The following is a 15,732-nucleotide window of genomic DNA, read 5'->3' as shown; positions in this document are numbered from 1 at the left end:
TTAGTTGCTTTGAAAAGTCCAAAAGGGATGTAAAGGCTCTTAAGATAACTATATAAATCATAGAAATGTGAACTGTTTAAGAGGGAAGAATTTTTAGGTATTTTCCAGTCCAACCGTCTCATTTTGCCAGCTTCTAAGCTGTGGACCTGAGCAGGGATTTGCCTTGTGCCACAGGATGATGAAGATCAGAGCATGCGGTAGAGCCAGGTCTTCAGATTCCCATCTTTGTACTCTATCTCCATGCCACCCTGCCTCATTCACCATCATTCCTCATCATTTTGCATAGAGCTGAACCCAGAGTAACTCAGAATGACTCAGATGAGCCACATGGTATGGAAAACTCTGACAGATGGCCTTTGAATTAGAACTGCCTATTGCTAGTTTCTTTGATGGAACCCATGGCCACCAAGTAGCCTCCAGCATCCTCCTGCTTCTCAGAACCGCTATGAACAGGATGCATCAACTGGATGATCCCAAGAAATAGGCTCATTCATTTAAGACTTTCTCACTTCAGGAGTAGGGAGCCCACATGCCAAAACATAAGACAAAACAAACCAGGCTGTTATTGTTCCAGAAAGTACACCTTTAAAGAATAAAAAAAGAACATTTTAATTTTTATAAGCTAGCATTTATTGAATAATACATGCCACAGCCTCTTCCAATCACTTTTTATTTTTTATACTTTCTTTTGCACCGAACTGGCCATCTGGTTCAGCACTGTAGCTACAGGAACAAGAATGGAGTCTCAGAGAGAGGAAAGACCATGCTCAAAGGAAAATAAAGACCCAGGCCTGGGTCTAAATTGTGCTAAAATATATGTAATATAAAGTTTACCTATTAACCATTTTTAAGTGTACAGTTTAATGACATAAAGTACTTTCATGTTGTTGCACAATCAACACCACCATCTCCAGACCTCTTTTCATCTTGTAAAACCACAACTCTATGCCCAGTAAACAATAACTTCCCATTCCTCTCTTCTCCATTCCACCGTGCATGTGCATGTGTTGGGGGGAGGAGAGAATGAGAGAGAAAGGAACTCTGCTTTATTGGGATAAAGAAAACAGGCAACAGGAATCGCACTTCATCCACCATTCTACTTCCTGTCTCTGTGATTTTAACAATGAGTACTTCATGTAAGTGGACTCACACTGTATTTATCTTTTTCACTTAGCATAATGTCCTCAAAGTTCATCCATGTTGTAACATGTATCAGAATTTCTTTTTAAGACTGAATATCCCATTGTATGTACATAATGCATTTTGGTTATACATTTATTTACTGATGCACACTTGGGTTGCTTCCACATTTTAGCTAATATGAATCATGCTGCTAGGAATACAGAGATCCAAATATTAGTTCAAGTCTCTGCTTTCAGTTTTTGGGGGTGTATAACAAGAGGTGGAATTGCTAGGTCATATAGTAATTCTGTTTTTAGTTTTTTTGAGGAACTGCCATATCGCTTTCTATAGTGGTTGCACCATTTTACATTCATACCAATAGTGCACAGGATTTCCGTTTGCCCATCTCCTTGTCAACACTTGTTTGTTTTGACCAGTTATAGGTCTATCCAGACTTTCTGTGTGTTCATGATTTAGTCTTGGTAGGTTTAACGTTTCTAGGAATATGTTCATCTCCTCTAGGTAATCCAACTTGTTGGCATCCAGTTGTTTATAATACTCTTAATTCTTTTTATTTCTGTTGAATCAGCAGTAAAATCCCCGCTTTCATTTCTGATCTTGGTTATGTAAATCTTCTCTTTTTATTAGTCCATCTAACTAAAGCTTTGTCAATTTTGACCTTTGTGAAGAACCAACTTTTGGTTTTGTTGATTTTCTCTTTTCTTTTTCTAATCTTTCTATCATTTGTGCTCCAGTCTCCATTTTTCTTCTTTCCGTCTGCTAGCTTTAGGTTTGGTTTATTTTTTCAAGTTCTTTCTGTTGTAAAGCTAGGTTGTTGATTTAGGATCTTTCTTCTTTTTTGATGTGTTTATAGCTATAAATTCTCTGCGTAAGCACTGCTGCATCCTATAAGTTTTTGTATATTGTTTTTCATATTCTCGGTCATCACAAGAAACCTAGGCAGCAACTTTTTCTTTTTCTAATACTTGTGGTGTCCAAAAGGACTTGAGAGTTCAGCTAGTCCAAACTGTCACAGGAATTCCTTTTATGTAAACCAGATCCCTAGTCCCAATACTTGGGGAGAAAGGAATGTATGAGAAAAGTTCTGAGGGCTCAGATTTCACTAAAGAATTTACAGTATTCTAATTTTTTAAATGTTTTTAATAAATAATAATTTCCTCTCATTTCACTTATTTCTTAACATAAAGAACATTCATTCTGTAACAAAAATTCAAACTTAAAAAGTGTCATTTATTCTTTTTAAAGCCTCCAGTTAAGTTCCTATCAACAGTTCTTGGCAAAAGTAATCTTCAGTTTTCGGGAATGAATATAAAACTGACCATCTCAACATGCAGCCTCACACTGATGAATCTTGACAACCAACAGGTAAGATCATGGATGTCATTTATAGATTAACATATTATCTATTTCTCTGGGGGAGCCTGGGCATAATAAAGAAAATAAAGTTTCAGACAGACTGTACCTAATTTACTAAGGCAGAGGGGAAAAAACCTGCGAAGGATTTATACATAACAAAAATTAGAACAGCATTTCTAACCCCATCACAGGGCCATTTGACTGCTTGCATACTTTCCCTTTACCTAACTAATTTTGTAATAAGAACCAAGGTGCAAAGAATATAGCAAATAGCATTTGGCAACTTCTGTCCTTGAATCAGTCATTTATTCCTCTCCACCAACCCTCCCTGAAGAAAAAGCAATTTCATTATCAGAATTAAAGACAGAAGAGGGGTGATATTAGGGTTAATGTTCTAGCTAAATGAAATTTAAGCAGAAAACATTTTCCTACAACCCTTGAGGTTGAAAGCTTTCTAAAATGTTATTGTAAAAACATAATTTTCTTATCTTTGATGATTTATGATACTACAGTGTGCCTGAGTTTCCACTGTTAACCTTATTTCTCAAAGAACAGCATTGCTGAAGTATACAGGCATTGGGCTAACTGTGTACCTTAAAATAGGACATGTTTTGACTTGATTTTTACTTTTGAAACTAACTTCCTTATATCAGCTTACTTATGTGGGTTGGTCCAGTTTTTATCTAATTTGTAGTGATTTGAGATTTTTAACATTTAAGTTTTACTGTACAGAGTGCTGTTAATCAGGGACTCATGGAAGATATAATGTGTACTTGGCAGTGATAAAACAGTTAAAGAGATTTTGAGGTCATACATAGGTTGAAATCTTGGCTTTGCTGTGAATGAGCAAGCTACCCTACCACTGAATTTTCCTCATCAGTGAAACGAGGGCTACAGGATCTATTCGTAGAGTTTCTGAGGGGATGGGTTTAGCAACTGTATGTCTCACAGGGTTATTTAGGGGATGAGGTAAGATCGTGGATGTAAATCACTTATCACAGTGCCAGTCATATGATACCCATTATTATTATTATTTACCCCAACATTCTTCGATACCTTTTCATATACTCAGTACTTAACAGGGGAAACATACTATATAAAGTTATAGAATTGTCTGTAACATATAAGTATAGTTATATACATTTTAACTTTTTTTGCCAAAAAATTCATTTGCAGTTTTGAGGGCTGCTTTATTTTCTAACTTCAAAAGCAGACTAAAATATATTGGTTTCACAGTAGTATAAATCATCATAGAGAAAAGTGCTTAACATGAAACAGATCAAAATAGATTTCTGTCCAGCTGGGTCCTCATTGGTTATTCCAGAGAGGGGATACCATTGGTATATTGACAGCAGAACATTTGGGGCCATACTTAAAAGATGCAAAATATCGGGGTGGAAGGTAAAACATTCCTTCAGTATTTCATATGCTTTACCTTCAAGTCATTCATAGATTTAAAATTTACTTTTAGTTTTCATCTATGCATATGGTTCCAGCAATGCTTAATGCTTTTAGTTATGAGATGTCATTGAACATGGGAGCCCTTGAATTATTTGAGTACTGTAGGGAAGCAGGCAGAGCTGGAGCCAATATGGTGACAGCCTTATGTGTAGAATCTAATGAGCATTCCAAAAAGTGGCTTTTTTTCACAGTGTGCCTGAGGAATGGGGAATTTAGGAATAATAGGGTTGTGGTGGGTATAGTTTACTTTCAGAATTTCTTTCTCCTCCACTACCTTTTCCCCCCAGGTCACTGCAATTAGAGGTGGAATTGCCACAAACCCATAATCGTTCTGGCAGGACAGAAAGAGGGACAGTGGGCTTGGGTGCCTTCTGCTACCAATAGTTGTAACAATGAGGTGCCTCTGGGAGTGGATCACACCTTTTCTTCACTGGTGGCATGGAATGGGGATGTGATCAGCTCACTGCATGGAATGGGGACTAAAGTTAGGATCTCACTGATACCTAATAGTTCAAATAATTTGAAAGTATTCTGCAGGCCTGGGAGAAATGGCTTGTGGGGAGGCATACAAAACGATGTGCCACACTCCAGATGCTTAAACTCAAGAAGCTTTATATGTCCCATCAAAAGGGCAACCAAAGGGTGTGAAGGACGAAGGCGACTTTATGATGCAGCATGAGCAAAGGATTTATTAATTCTATTCTTTAAAAAAGCGACCTTTTGAAATTCTAAGATAAACACAAAGATATACTAATGCCTCCTGCCCCTTTACTTCTAAGATATACTCTGGACTGAAAACATAAATAGGTTCAAGTTTATAGATACACTAATATGGATCATCAATGTATCCACCTAGATTTATGGGTCAGATGGTTCATGTTTCTTTTCAGCCACTGAAAACTTTGAAAATGTAACCGTTTACTTTCAGAAAATGTCTGATAGAACCTCAGAGGCAGGAAATAAAACTAAACACTTAATGCTTACAGTTTTAAAAACTTACCATATTTGGGGATGGCAAAATACATTTTGGAAAAGCAAGTTACAGGGTTTTTTTCTTATTGTATACTCCTTGTTATAAAAATTCAAGTAACAGGATTCCTTGACATACTTTAATATAGTATTTTAGGGCCGTAAGCAACACTGTCAGTCTCAGTAGCTTCCAGTTACTATTTCTTTATTCATTTCTACATCTTCTACCACCAACTCTAACAGCTACTGAAACTGAGAAGATAAGAAGGGTAAAACAAGCAGAAAATAGAGACATCCTTTAGCCTCACATATTTACAGAGGCCAGGCAGGTGACGCAGCGTTCAGGTGAAAGAAAAAACAGTGGTGCAGGCGCAGTGATAAATGCTGAGTGTCACTTGGACTCCATGCCAGCAAGACGACGTTGGGGAACCTGGCAAACAGACCTTCCCTACGTAAAGGTGAATCAGATGCTTTTTCCCATGTCAGTTTAGGTAAAAAACTGCCACATCTCCCACTTTTGGGGGCGGGGGGAAAGATGGGGAAAGATGGGAACTTGTGAGTTTTACTGCTTTCTTAAGTTTTGTTTTTTAATTAAGAAATTAAAATTATCAAAATGGATTAAATATTTAAATATGTCATAAAAATCCTAGAGAAAAACATAGGCAGTGAAATTTCAGATATTTTATGTAGCAGTATTTCTGCCAATATATCTCCTAGGGCAAGGGAAATAAAAGGAAAAAAATAAACAAATGGGACTACATCAAATTAAAAAGCTTCTGCATAGCTAAAGAAGCCATCATCAAAATGAAAAGGGAACTGACTGCACGGGAGAACATATTGGCCAATGATACATTGAACAATGGTTTAATCTCAAAAATATATAAAGAATTATAAGACTCAACACCAGGAAGACAAATAATACAATTAAAAAGTGGACAAAGGACCTGAGGAGGACATTCTCTAAGGAAGACATACAGAGGGCCCAGAGACATATGAAAAAAAAAATGCTAAACATCACTAGCCATCAGGGAGATGCAAATTAAAACCACAGTGAGATACCACTTCACACCGGTCAGAATGGCCATTGTTAAAAAAATCAACAAACAAGTGCTGGTGAGGTTTGGAAGAAAGGGGAACCCTAGTGCACTGTTGGTGGGAATGTAGACTGGTGCAGCCACTAAGACGAACAGTATGGAATTTCCTCAAAAAAATTAAAGATGGAACTGCCTTTTGACCTAGCAATTCCACTGCTGGGAACATACCTGAAGAATCCTGAAACACTGATTCAAAATAATATACGCACCCCAATGTTCATGTCAGCACTATTTACAATAGCCAAGATTTTGAAACAGCCTAAGTGCCCATCAGCAGATGTGTAGATTAAAAAAATGATACATTTACACAATGGAATAATATGCAGTACAAAGAAAGGAACTCCTACATTTTGCAACAGCATGGACAGAACTGCAGACTATTATGCTAAATGAAATAAGTCAGTTGGTGAAAGACAAATACCATATGATCTCACATGTAAGAGGAATCTAATGAGCAAAACAGAACCAGAGGCACAGAATTATGGAACAGACTGACAGCAGTAAAAGGGGGAAGCAGGGACAGACTGAAAGAAGGTGAAGGGACTAGTCAAAGAACATATATGATGGACGAATGGACATGGACAATGGTGAAGGGACTGACTATGGAAGTGAGGGCAGGTAGGGTGGAGTGGGGCAATGGGGCAAAAAGTGGGACAACTATAATAGCATAAACAATAAAATAAAAATAATTAAAAATTATTTAAAAATTAAAATTAGCTCTCACTGGTGTGGCTCAGTGGATTGAGTGCTGGCCTGCAAATCAAAGGGTTGCCGATTTGATTCTAGTCAGGGCAATGCCTGGGTTGCAGGCCAGGTACCCAGTAGGGGGTGTGCAAGAGGCAACCACACACTGTGTTTCTCTCCTTTCTTCCTCCCTCCCCCTCTCTCTAAAAATAACTAAATAAAATCTTAAAAAAAAATCAAAATTAGAAGTATGAGCCAAACAAACAGACTTGTGTCCTTAGGGCAGCTGATGTAGGATATCTGATTTAACCAAACATCTGTAATACTTATGAACAGATCCAGAAAATGCTCCCAAAATCACGACATACTCATAAGCTTCTTGAAGTTCCCCCTCCCCACATCACAAAATCAGAAACAGGATTTCCCAAAAATCCTTTCCTTAGTTCCCATTTAATGAAGATATACACATATCTAATTATCCCTGTTTTCAATTCAGGACCATAAGGAAGAAATATTAGGTAATATACCTAGTTACAAAGCTAGTAAGTAGTGGAGCCTAGATTTGAATCAGGTAGGTTGGTTCCAGTCTGTGATAACTTTAATATGTAATAGAAATACAAGTGATTTTATACCCTTAACAGGGGTGTTAAATATGTTACCATTTTCTACCTTCAGTAAATTACCAAGTATTAATTTCAGTAGTCTCTCAGTTCACTGCCTATTTTTAAGACCAACAATCAACCATTCAGTGTCAGCTGCAGAATGCAGTTCTTTTTCTGCAAAACAAGCCTTCAAACCCAACAGCGAGTGGTTTTCTTTTCCCCTTCTCTTGCTTCTGTCCCACCTCCAGGTGTGCAGACCTGATTTTTCTGAGCCTCTTTCCTGACATCTTTATCTGGAGGTAAATGCAGCTGGTCAGTTCATTGTATACTGGCATCCTCTTTTTCTTCTCAGAGTACCATTAATTCACATCACACAGGCAACTGACTCTTCATCCACAGACTCATGTCACTGCAGTTACAGGCTATCTGAAAGTGTAGCCAAAGAAGTGAGACAGGATTAAGTTTGTTACCTCCTATCTAGTCTCCCCCATCTCTCTCTTCCTCCCCACCAAACTAGTGTTAGTGATCATGCTCATCCTTGTCAGTCCTCATGTTTTACAGAAAACAAATCCCCTCTGTAAGGCTTCGAGTTGTGTTGTGTCAGATGTGTCTTTTGCTACCATAATGGAGCAGGAACACCTAGTACCTTTTTATTGATCAAAAGACCTGCTGATATACTCAGTTTTACTGCTCATAGCCTTCTGACATAATTATCAGAGAGCTTTAGAACGCTAATAAAATAACCACAGCAATGTGCTCATTAATTTTCCCAGGCTAGCAAATTCTCTTATAGGAACTTAGTAAATTTAGTTTCCACAAATTAAGTTGCAAATCATGTATTTGAAGCTGGAACACTTTACCTTATAGTGGTTAAATTTAAATCATAATGTGGTTGCAATCACACTTAAAAAGCAGGATACAATAAAAACAGTATATAAAGTATGTATACAATAGTAACTATTAGGCAAATAAAATACACAGAACAAGAAATTTTATTGTCTCAAATGCTGGTGCATAACCAATAACAAGCTTAATTAGAGGAGGAGACAGAAGGAAACTTCAGAAATTTCTGGACAGGTTTAAAACCTTTAAAGGTTGATGGCATAATTATTCATAACATCTTTTTTCAATGCAGGGCCTTCCTTTACTTGACAACTTCCACTTAACACTTCTTTTATTATGAAGTTCAACCAGTCTTTTCCCTGTAAAGTTCAATGAAAACCAGAGAGATAAAACAAAATTTCCCTAAGATATGAGAGTATTAGAAATAGTTTTCTTTGTACTTTTACACATATTTTTAATGTCTGAATGTGAAAATTTAAGATTTCATTTCTGACTTTTAAAAAATGATCAAGATAATGAATTTTCTTGAATTACAGATCACAGTAGTTTTATTATTGATCAAGATATATGTACAAATACAATTTCAGATGCCCTTGGAAACATGTTAAGATACATTACACATGATACATATTTCTTTCTGGGTTTGCTTACCCTTCTGGAATACTAAGATGGTTCAATTGTCATACACTAAAAATTTAGCCTTTGATAACTATAGCTTGGACAGATCACAAACTGGAACCTTCCAAGTTTTCTCAATAGGCCTTCTGTCCAAGTAACTCAAAGACATCTGGTATTTTAAGTTGAACACACTACTTTTCCTCTTGTACTTAGTATCAGTAATTAGCTCTCGTACTGGCAATTTGTCTTGGTCTTGACTTATTCTTGCAAAATCATTCCTTAGTGATATATGGAATTTTCCCCAATGCAAAGAAAATAATCTGGATCAATAACAAAGTCAAAGCCATAGGTGTTTCAGGATATTCTTGAAAACAAGTCTCAACAGTCCTAACATCCTTTTTCTTTAACAGTTTTTTTTCCCACAACTGTACAGTCACTACCCAGTCTATTCCGCAAAACAGAAAAACATTTTTTTTTGAAGATCAACTTTTTCGTTGGCACAGAACTATTTGGAATAAGCCCGAGACACTGGAATTTTGGGTCCTTCCTCAAGTAGTTTCCTCCTCTTTAACTGAATTTAACTATTCTCTATCAATAATCTCATCACATCCCAGTTCTTCGGTCAGACGATTGACAACCATAAGTGAGAAAAGCTCTTCGATAAAAGCCAACTGATCAAATGGGGTCTTCTCTTGATGCATCTGAAAACCACCATCCAGGGCTGCTTCTCTTGCTCTGGACGTTCCCAGAAACATCTTGTTGGCTCCTTCGAGGGCCGTGGATACTCTGTAGCCTGCACCATTCAGCTGCTCCTCTTCTGGATAATCGTAGTCATCTTCCCAGTCATCAAATTCCTCACCCTCGCTCTCATCGAAGTCAAGGCCAGCAGCCTGGCCTGGCTGCTCCCCGGGGCTGGGCCGCTTGGCAAGGCCTCGATCGCCCTCTGGCCTCGCCATTGGCAGGATCCCCTCCTCCTCCATTAGGCCGTCCTCCTCGAGCTGTGGCGGGGCCCGGTTTCGGGAAGAGTTCTCGGACGGCGCCCGGCTCGCACGGCCTACCTCCATCCGTGGAAGGTTACTCTCGCCAGGCATCACATCCATCTGAAGGTCATTGCTTTCTTCATACAGCTCGGACAACCGCTGCATTTCCGACATGATACCAGCGGCTCAACCTCTTGCAAGGCGTTTTCTGCAAGATCCGAGCGATGCTGCCGTGCGATTGTGCGCGTGCGCAAACGGTGTGCGTAAAGAGCGTGCGCGACCCTCAGCGTTTGCGTGACCCCCATATTCCACCGCCCACTCCGCGTCCTGCTCGGGAGGGGAGCGGCTACCTCCTTCGCAGGAAATTGTCAGCTTGGCTTGGTGGTCTATATTTTGTTCGATCGAATTCGTATCTTAAGACTGTGCATGCAAGAGCGTCACTTCGTTTCCCTTTTCCTTAAACCCTCGAGTTGCTTATGATGCTACAAAACGGGAAATAGGTGCTTGCTGTAACTCGCTATGTTGTCCTCCTTCCCGTTTCCTTCCTCCCTCCACGTCTGGCGATCTGCTCCGCGGTTTTAACTACCTGTTGTCTGGTAGTAGTAGCTTCTAAGTCCACACTTCCAAATCCCACAGTGTTCTCAACCGCAAATCAACATGTTAAGAACGGATCCTCATTAGAAAAAGTTAAACTCATTTCTAAGCATATTATCTGTGCTCTTTTAAAAAAAGTGAGAAAACACTTGGTTCCATTTGTTTTCGCAAGAGGTAATTTTCCATTATCAGTTTGTTGTGTATTCTTTAAATCCTTTTTCTTTGCATTTTCATGGATATTAAATTCTCACTGAAAAATCTTGGCTTTTTATTATGTCTCATGTAACTGTCTGTCTTCAACTTTTAAAACAAACACCTCAGCGTTGTCTTGAAGATTTAGCTTTGTTAGTATGTGTATTTTTTCATACCATTCCTTTTGTACACCTATGCCATGGTTAACCTGTCTGTGTAAAAATAATTTCTGATTTACCGATACTAAAACTGGCTAAATGAATGTCCACGTGTGGCAATATTTCTCTAGAATAAATACCTAGAAGCAGAAAGGTAGAGTCTGGGTATACACACTTTAGTTGTAGCAAATACCGTCAAATTGCTTTCCAGAGTTGCTGTGCAAATTTAAGTTCTAGCCAACGGTGTTTTAGAATATCCACACCCTTGCCACACATGATTGCATTGAACTCGGCGGTTTTATCAATTTAATGTATCTGGCTTTATTTTGAATAGTCTTAACTTCTTGGAGATTATTTTTCAATATATTTATTGAACATTTGTATTACTTCTGAAAATTAACTGGTCTTATGTTGTTTATTTTTTTCTTATTGATGCATACAATTTTCTTATAAACTCTTATATGAATACTTTGTTTTACATGTTGCAAATGTACTCTCCTTTACTGTTACTTGTCCTCTTTAGGGGTCTTATAAAAAGTTTTAAAGAGTCTTTATATAATCTAATTTAAGAGGTTTTTTTGTATGCCTTTTTCTGTCTACTAAGATGGGTTTTTCCTGTCTCAAAGATCACAAGCATAATCTTTTATCAGTCTCCTGGTATATTTATAAACCTTTTATGAATCAAACATTTATATAGATCATATGAAGACAGAGTTTATTTATATTTTTTCCCATTTGTGTGTGTGTGTGTGTGTGTGTGTGTGTCCAATTCCACTAATTTAATCACTTGTACTTTTGTCTGTTTGGTGCAACGTTTATCATAGACTAAAAATCCATGACTATGTGAGTCTGTTTTTACACTTCATATTCTAATGAATTTCTAGTTTTATAATATGCTTTGCTAATAAGGAAAGTCTAGTCTTTTTGTTCTTCAAAAAAAATTTCTTTAGCTTTTTTTGCACATGTATTCTTCCATGTGAATTTTAGAACAGCATGAAAAGTTCCCTGAAGACATTGGTGGAATTTTTATTGGAATTGCATGGAAATTACACATTAATTTAGGGGAAAATTGACATCTTTACAATATTATCTTCTAATCCATAAAGGGGATATATATCTTTTTACTTGTTCAGGTAATATTTACACCCTTTGATGAGGTTTTCCAAAAATGTTTGAACAATTCCTCCAAGATTTATACATAGGTACTTTTGTAAAATGTGCCTCCTTTTACCCTCCAAAATACAGTGTCTAATAGGCTATTGCTCATATATAGGAATGACATTGATCTTTGTGTATTGATTTGTTTTTAGTAATCAATTTAACTGAAATGTAAACAGAGAAAAGTGCACACGTGAAGATTATCACAAAGTGAACATACTTGTGTAACTACTACCCAGACGAAGCAACACCATTTCTTCCCAGAAAACCTCTTGCTGTCTCTTCTTTGCCCAGAAGTAACCACTGTCCTGACTTCAAGCAGAATAAAATAGTTTTGCCTGTTTTTGAACTTTGTGTAAATGAAACCACACAGCCTGTATTTTTTTTCTGTGTCTGGCTACTTTTGCTGAAGAAACAGTGTTGCTATGTGGTAGTTCATTGTTTGAATATCACTACAGTTGCCCTCTATTATGAAGAGGGCAGTGATTGTCTTTCTTTAGCATGCCTTTGGTGCACATATATACACAGTTCTGTTGGATATACATACACTTAGGAGTAGAATTGCCTGGTCATTTTCTATAAGCTACTTTAGTATATTCTGTTAAACACCTGTGAAGACGAGATTAGTTAATAGGTACACAGTTGGTATTTCAATGAACCTTCAACTGTATGACAAATACAGTATGATAAATACATCTCTGCAAATTGGTTGTTACACTGTGGGTATTGCAAACAAGTAATCCTAGAATCTCATGTAAAAAAGATAATCTTCTTAATTAAGTAATGCAGTTCACTTACATAATTTTAGTTCATATTGGAAATCTTAATGTTAGTTCTCTAGGATACTTGTCATGGCAAATGACTGAAACCCAATTCAAACTAATTTATATAAAGATAAGTTAGTTAATAAAAAGAAAAAGATAAAGGGAGATAGGAATCGTATTGGTTGAAATGATGAAACAATGTTTCCACCAGACTTCATTCTATTTTTAATTCTCAGCTGATTTTCTCCAGAGGTAAAGCTTCATTTTTCCAGTAAGGTTTTTCCGCATGCCAGCAAAAGATGGCTCAGAAATTCTGGGCTTACATGGTCTTTAATGGCAGAGAGAGAGGTATCCTTTCCTTTTGTCCCTGTCAGTTTCTCCCCAAAGATACTGATTGGCTGTGATGTATTCAAATATTTTCTAATTGGCTAGGGCTGGATCATATGTCCACCTGCAAGGAGAGGGCCAATGAGATGGGCATGTCAAACCCACCTGCATCTCAGGGTCAAAGTGAGACGATTATAGAATGTGGGTAGAGGGGTTTCAAAGGACTCTGTCCGAGCCAAAATGAAACATGTACATCTGTTACTGTTAGATTATGTGTAACCAGCACTAATTAATTTATAGCATACATGTTTAATTTGTTATGTTTTCCAGATTATTGCAAATCATCATATGCAGTCTATTTCATTTGCCTCTGGAGGGGATCCTGTAAGTATGGATTCATAAAAGTTCTTTTTATAAGAGGTAAAGGAACTTCCATGTAAAGTGTATTAGCCACTACATGTCCTTTCCAAATCTCTTATTAGAATTTGTGAAAAGCTACATGTAGCAGGTAATCAAAAATTTGGTTTTGACAAAATATGTCCTGTCACTGATTTTTAAAATATTTGGATTAGTAGGTAAGCTAATAATACTCCATTGTGGTAGTAGCTACAGAGTTATAATCTGAGAAGTTTTTTGTAGATAACATCAAAATCAGGAAAAACAAGTGTGTCATACATGTGTTGCCAGTCCTTGCTCAGAATTCTCCTCCATGTGGAGTTGCAGGCAGATGCTACTGATCAGTTGGATTTGGCATATGAGGGGAAGCTGATCTACCATATGTGGCAACTTAGTCTAATCTAGAATGAGCTAGCAGGTCTGCAGAAACCCATGGAGGTAACACTCAGGTGGGGAGAGAACAGCGGTTTGTCGCTACCAAGAGGCCACATGGCACTCATTGCCCATGAATGGTACTCTCTCTGCAAGCCTACTTTGCAGAGTGGAGGGTCATTCCCTGATTTGATACAGCATCGTTTCTGGACCAGAGCAAAAGCGGAGGGGTGTTAAAGCTGAGAAGCCTGTTTAAACTGAGGGAGTAGAAGGAGGACTTTGCTCCTCCGTGACATCGTGACATTGTGATATCTTTGTACCCGTGGACATAGAGAAGGTTAGAGGAGGGCAGGGTCTGCCTTTTGTAATGATCAAACATCAGTAACATCAGGAAAACACGGGGAGCAAAGGAAGTCCTTGTCCTGATGGACAGCCTGTTGCCTTCTCTGCACTTACTATTAAGAGTATGTCCTTCAGAAACGAGGGAGTGAAATTCACTTTAACAGTTCATTTTTTTCTCTCCACATTTAGTTTCTTTCTTCCAAATGAGGAATAAAATTTAGGGTCATAAATGACAGGACCCATAACTTAGAATCCCAAGAGAGGTATGGAATGGTAGTAAAAGCTAAATCTGGCAGCTGGTGTCACTGCAGGGTTTTGATTGATTTTGATCTCAAGGCTAAACATTTAAAGGAAAAATAAATGTATCCTAAAAGCAAATAAAGTTCTAAAGTTTCTCTGTGTAAACATTGCTTCCTTTACTGGCTTCTAATGTTTAAGCAAGTTCCTCCACTTGGATGTATATGGAATACATATAAAAAAGAAGTTAAACGCTATTTAAATCAAGTCATTCTTTAAAACATTTCAGTAAGTACTGGCCTCCCTATTGGCTACCAGTGACTCACAGCACTTAACCATGTCGTCAAACCTGACAACCTGCCTTTAGAGCTTCCTTGAAAACTGTGGGAGAGAAGCGACCTTTAAAGGATTTTAAATCATTGTTTTTTTGTTTTTTTTTTAATTAATGGATACTCAAGTTTCCCTTTAGGCTTCACTGCTTCCTCACCTTTCAGCTTTGGGTATGGTTATTTTCAAATGAATGTTTTAGTTTCATGGTGCCACCACTTACAAATAAACCAAATTTTAGAGTTCCACCTTTTCCCTAAGAGATTTCACAAATGACTAATTGTGAATTCACTAGCAAATGGCACATGTAAGGTGCCTGCCAGTTAGCAGCTGCAGTGTGAGCCCAGGACTGATTCTGCGTCCAATCCTGCATCTCTGTAATCGGGCCCCACGGTGACACCAAGGGACATGTTTGCTGGCAGAGAGAGCTGACTGAATCCAGCCTGAAAAGGCCTGCACTGTCTTTTCTTTTCTCTTTCTAACGCATTATGGTTCATTCATCCATGAAGGAACAAAAATATTTTCCTTAAGATACTTTAAGTAATGAGTCCTATAAATGTAGTGTGGAAAAGAATTGTTGCTGTTTGCCTCAAATTTCCCTTTTCAAGTTTCAAGGGTTACTGTCATACATAGGATTAGTATGCAAATCCTTTTATTTACCATAAGCATTTCTCACAAGTATGCCCTGCATGATGTCTATCGTAGTTCCCCAGAATCTGAATTATTTTGAGACTATCTTCATGTGCCTTTAGTTCTGTAGTTCTTTCAACCCACAAAAGCATTGCCCCTACCAAAAAACGACTGGAAAGAATTTGTAGTCCCTGTGGGAAAGTTTTTCATACTGAACGGAGTGGGACTTCCGTGCTTCCTACAGCTGGGGCAACAGCCTGCTGATTCGAAATTAAAACTGGAGCCACCACAACCTTAGCAGTAGAGGTCTCCCAGTGAAGTTTCACTCTCAGGTCAGGGAGGTAGTAGGGCAGAGTGCCAAGCTTTGGAGTCCAGTAGACTGGACTTATTTATCCTGTCTAGGCTGCAGGGCCCTCACCTGTAAAATTTGGAAGGATTACCCTTGCCTCTCAGTGTTGTGAGAATTGAGTGAAATGATGTGTGTA

At 37.9% G+C, this 15,732-nt stretch overlaps 2 protein-coding genes across 2 annotated transcripts in view; one reads left to right on the top strand and one right to left on the bottom strand.

Moving 5' to 3' along the window:
* Positions 1 to 15,732, top strand: part of SHC4 (SHC adaptor protein 4) — a 105,825-nt gene that overhangs the window by 50,699 nt on the left and 39,394 nt on the right. The window contains 2 exon segments of the mRNA XM_028507612.2: positions 2,389 to 2,508; positions 13,274 to 13,327. Of these exon segments, the coding sequence (XP_028363413.2) occupies positions 2,389 to 2,508; positions 13,274 to 13,327 (174 nt within the window).
* On the bottom strand, positions 8,284 to 10,022 carry EID1 (EP300 interacting inhibitor of differentiation 1). Its single transcript, XM_028507613.2, has one exon. The coding sequence runs from the start codon at positions 9,922 to 9,924 to the stop codon at positions 9,352 to 9,354; it is 573 nt and encodes a 190-aa protein (XP_028363414.1). The 5' UTR covers positions 9,925 to 10,022; the 3' UTR covers positions 8,284 to 9,351.

This window comes from Phyllostomus discolor, chromosome 1 (assembly GCF_004126475.2).
Source record: "Phyllostomus discolor isolate MPI-MPIP mPhyDis1 chromosome 1, mPhyDis1.pri.v3, whole genome shotgun sequence".
In the NCBI taxonomy this organism is placed as follows: Eukaryota; Metazoa; Chordata; class Mammalia; order Chiroptera; family Phyllostomidae; genus Phyllostomus; species Phyllostomus discolor.
This window is presented reverse-complemented; position numbering and strand designations above follow the sequence as displayed.

Bases quoted from the DNA above. Each gene is read 5' to 3' on its own strand.
- EID1 (XM_028507613.2), bottom strand. From the start codon at position 9,924: ATGTCGGAAATGCAGCGGTTGTCCGAGCTGTATGAAGAAAGCAATGAC.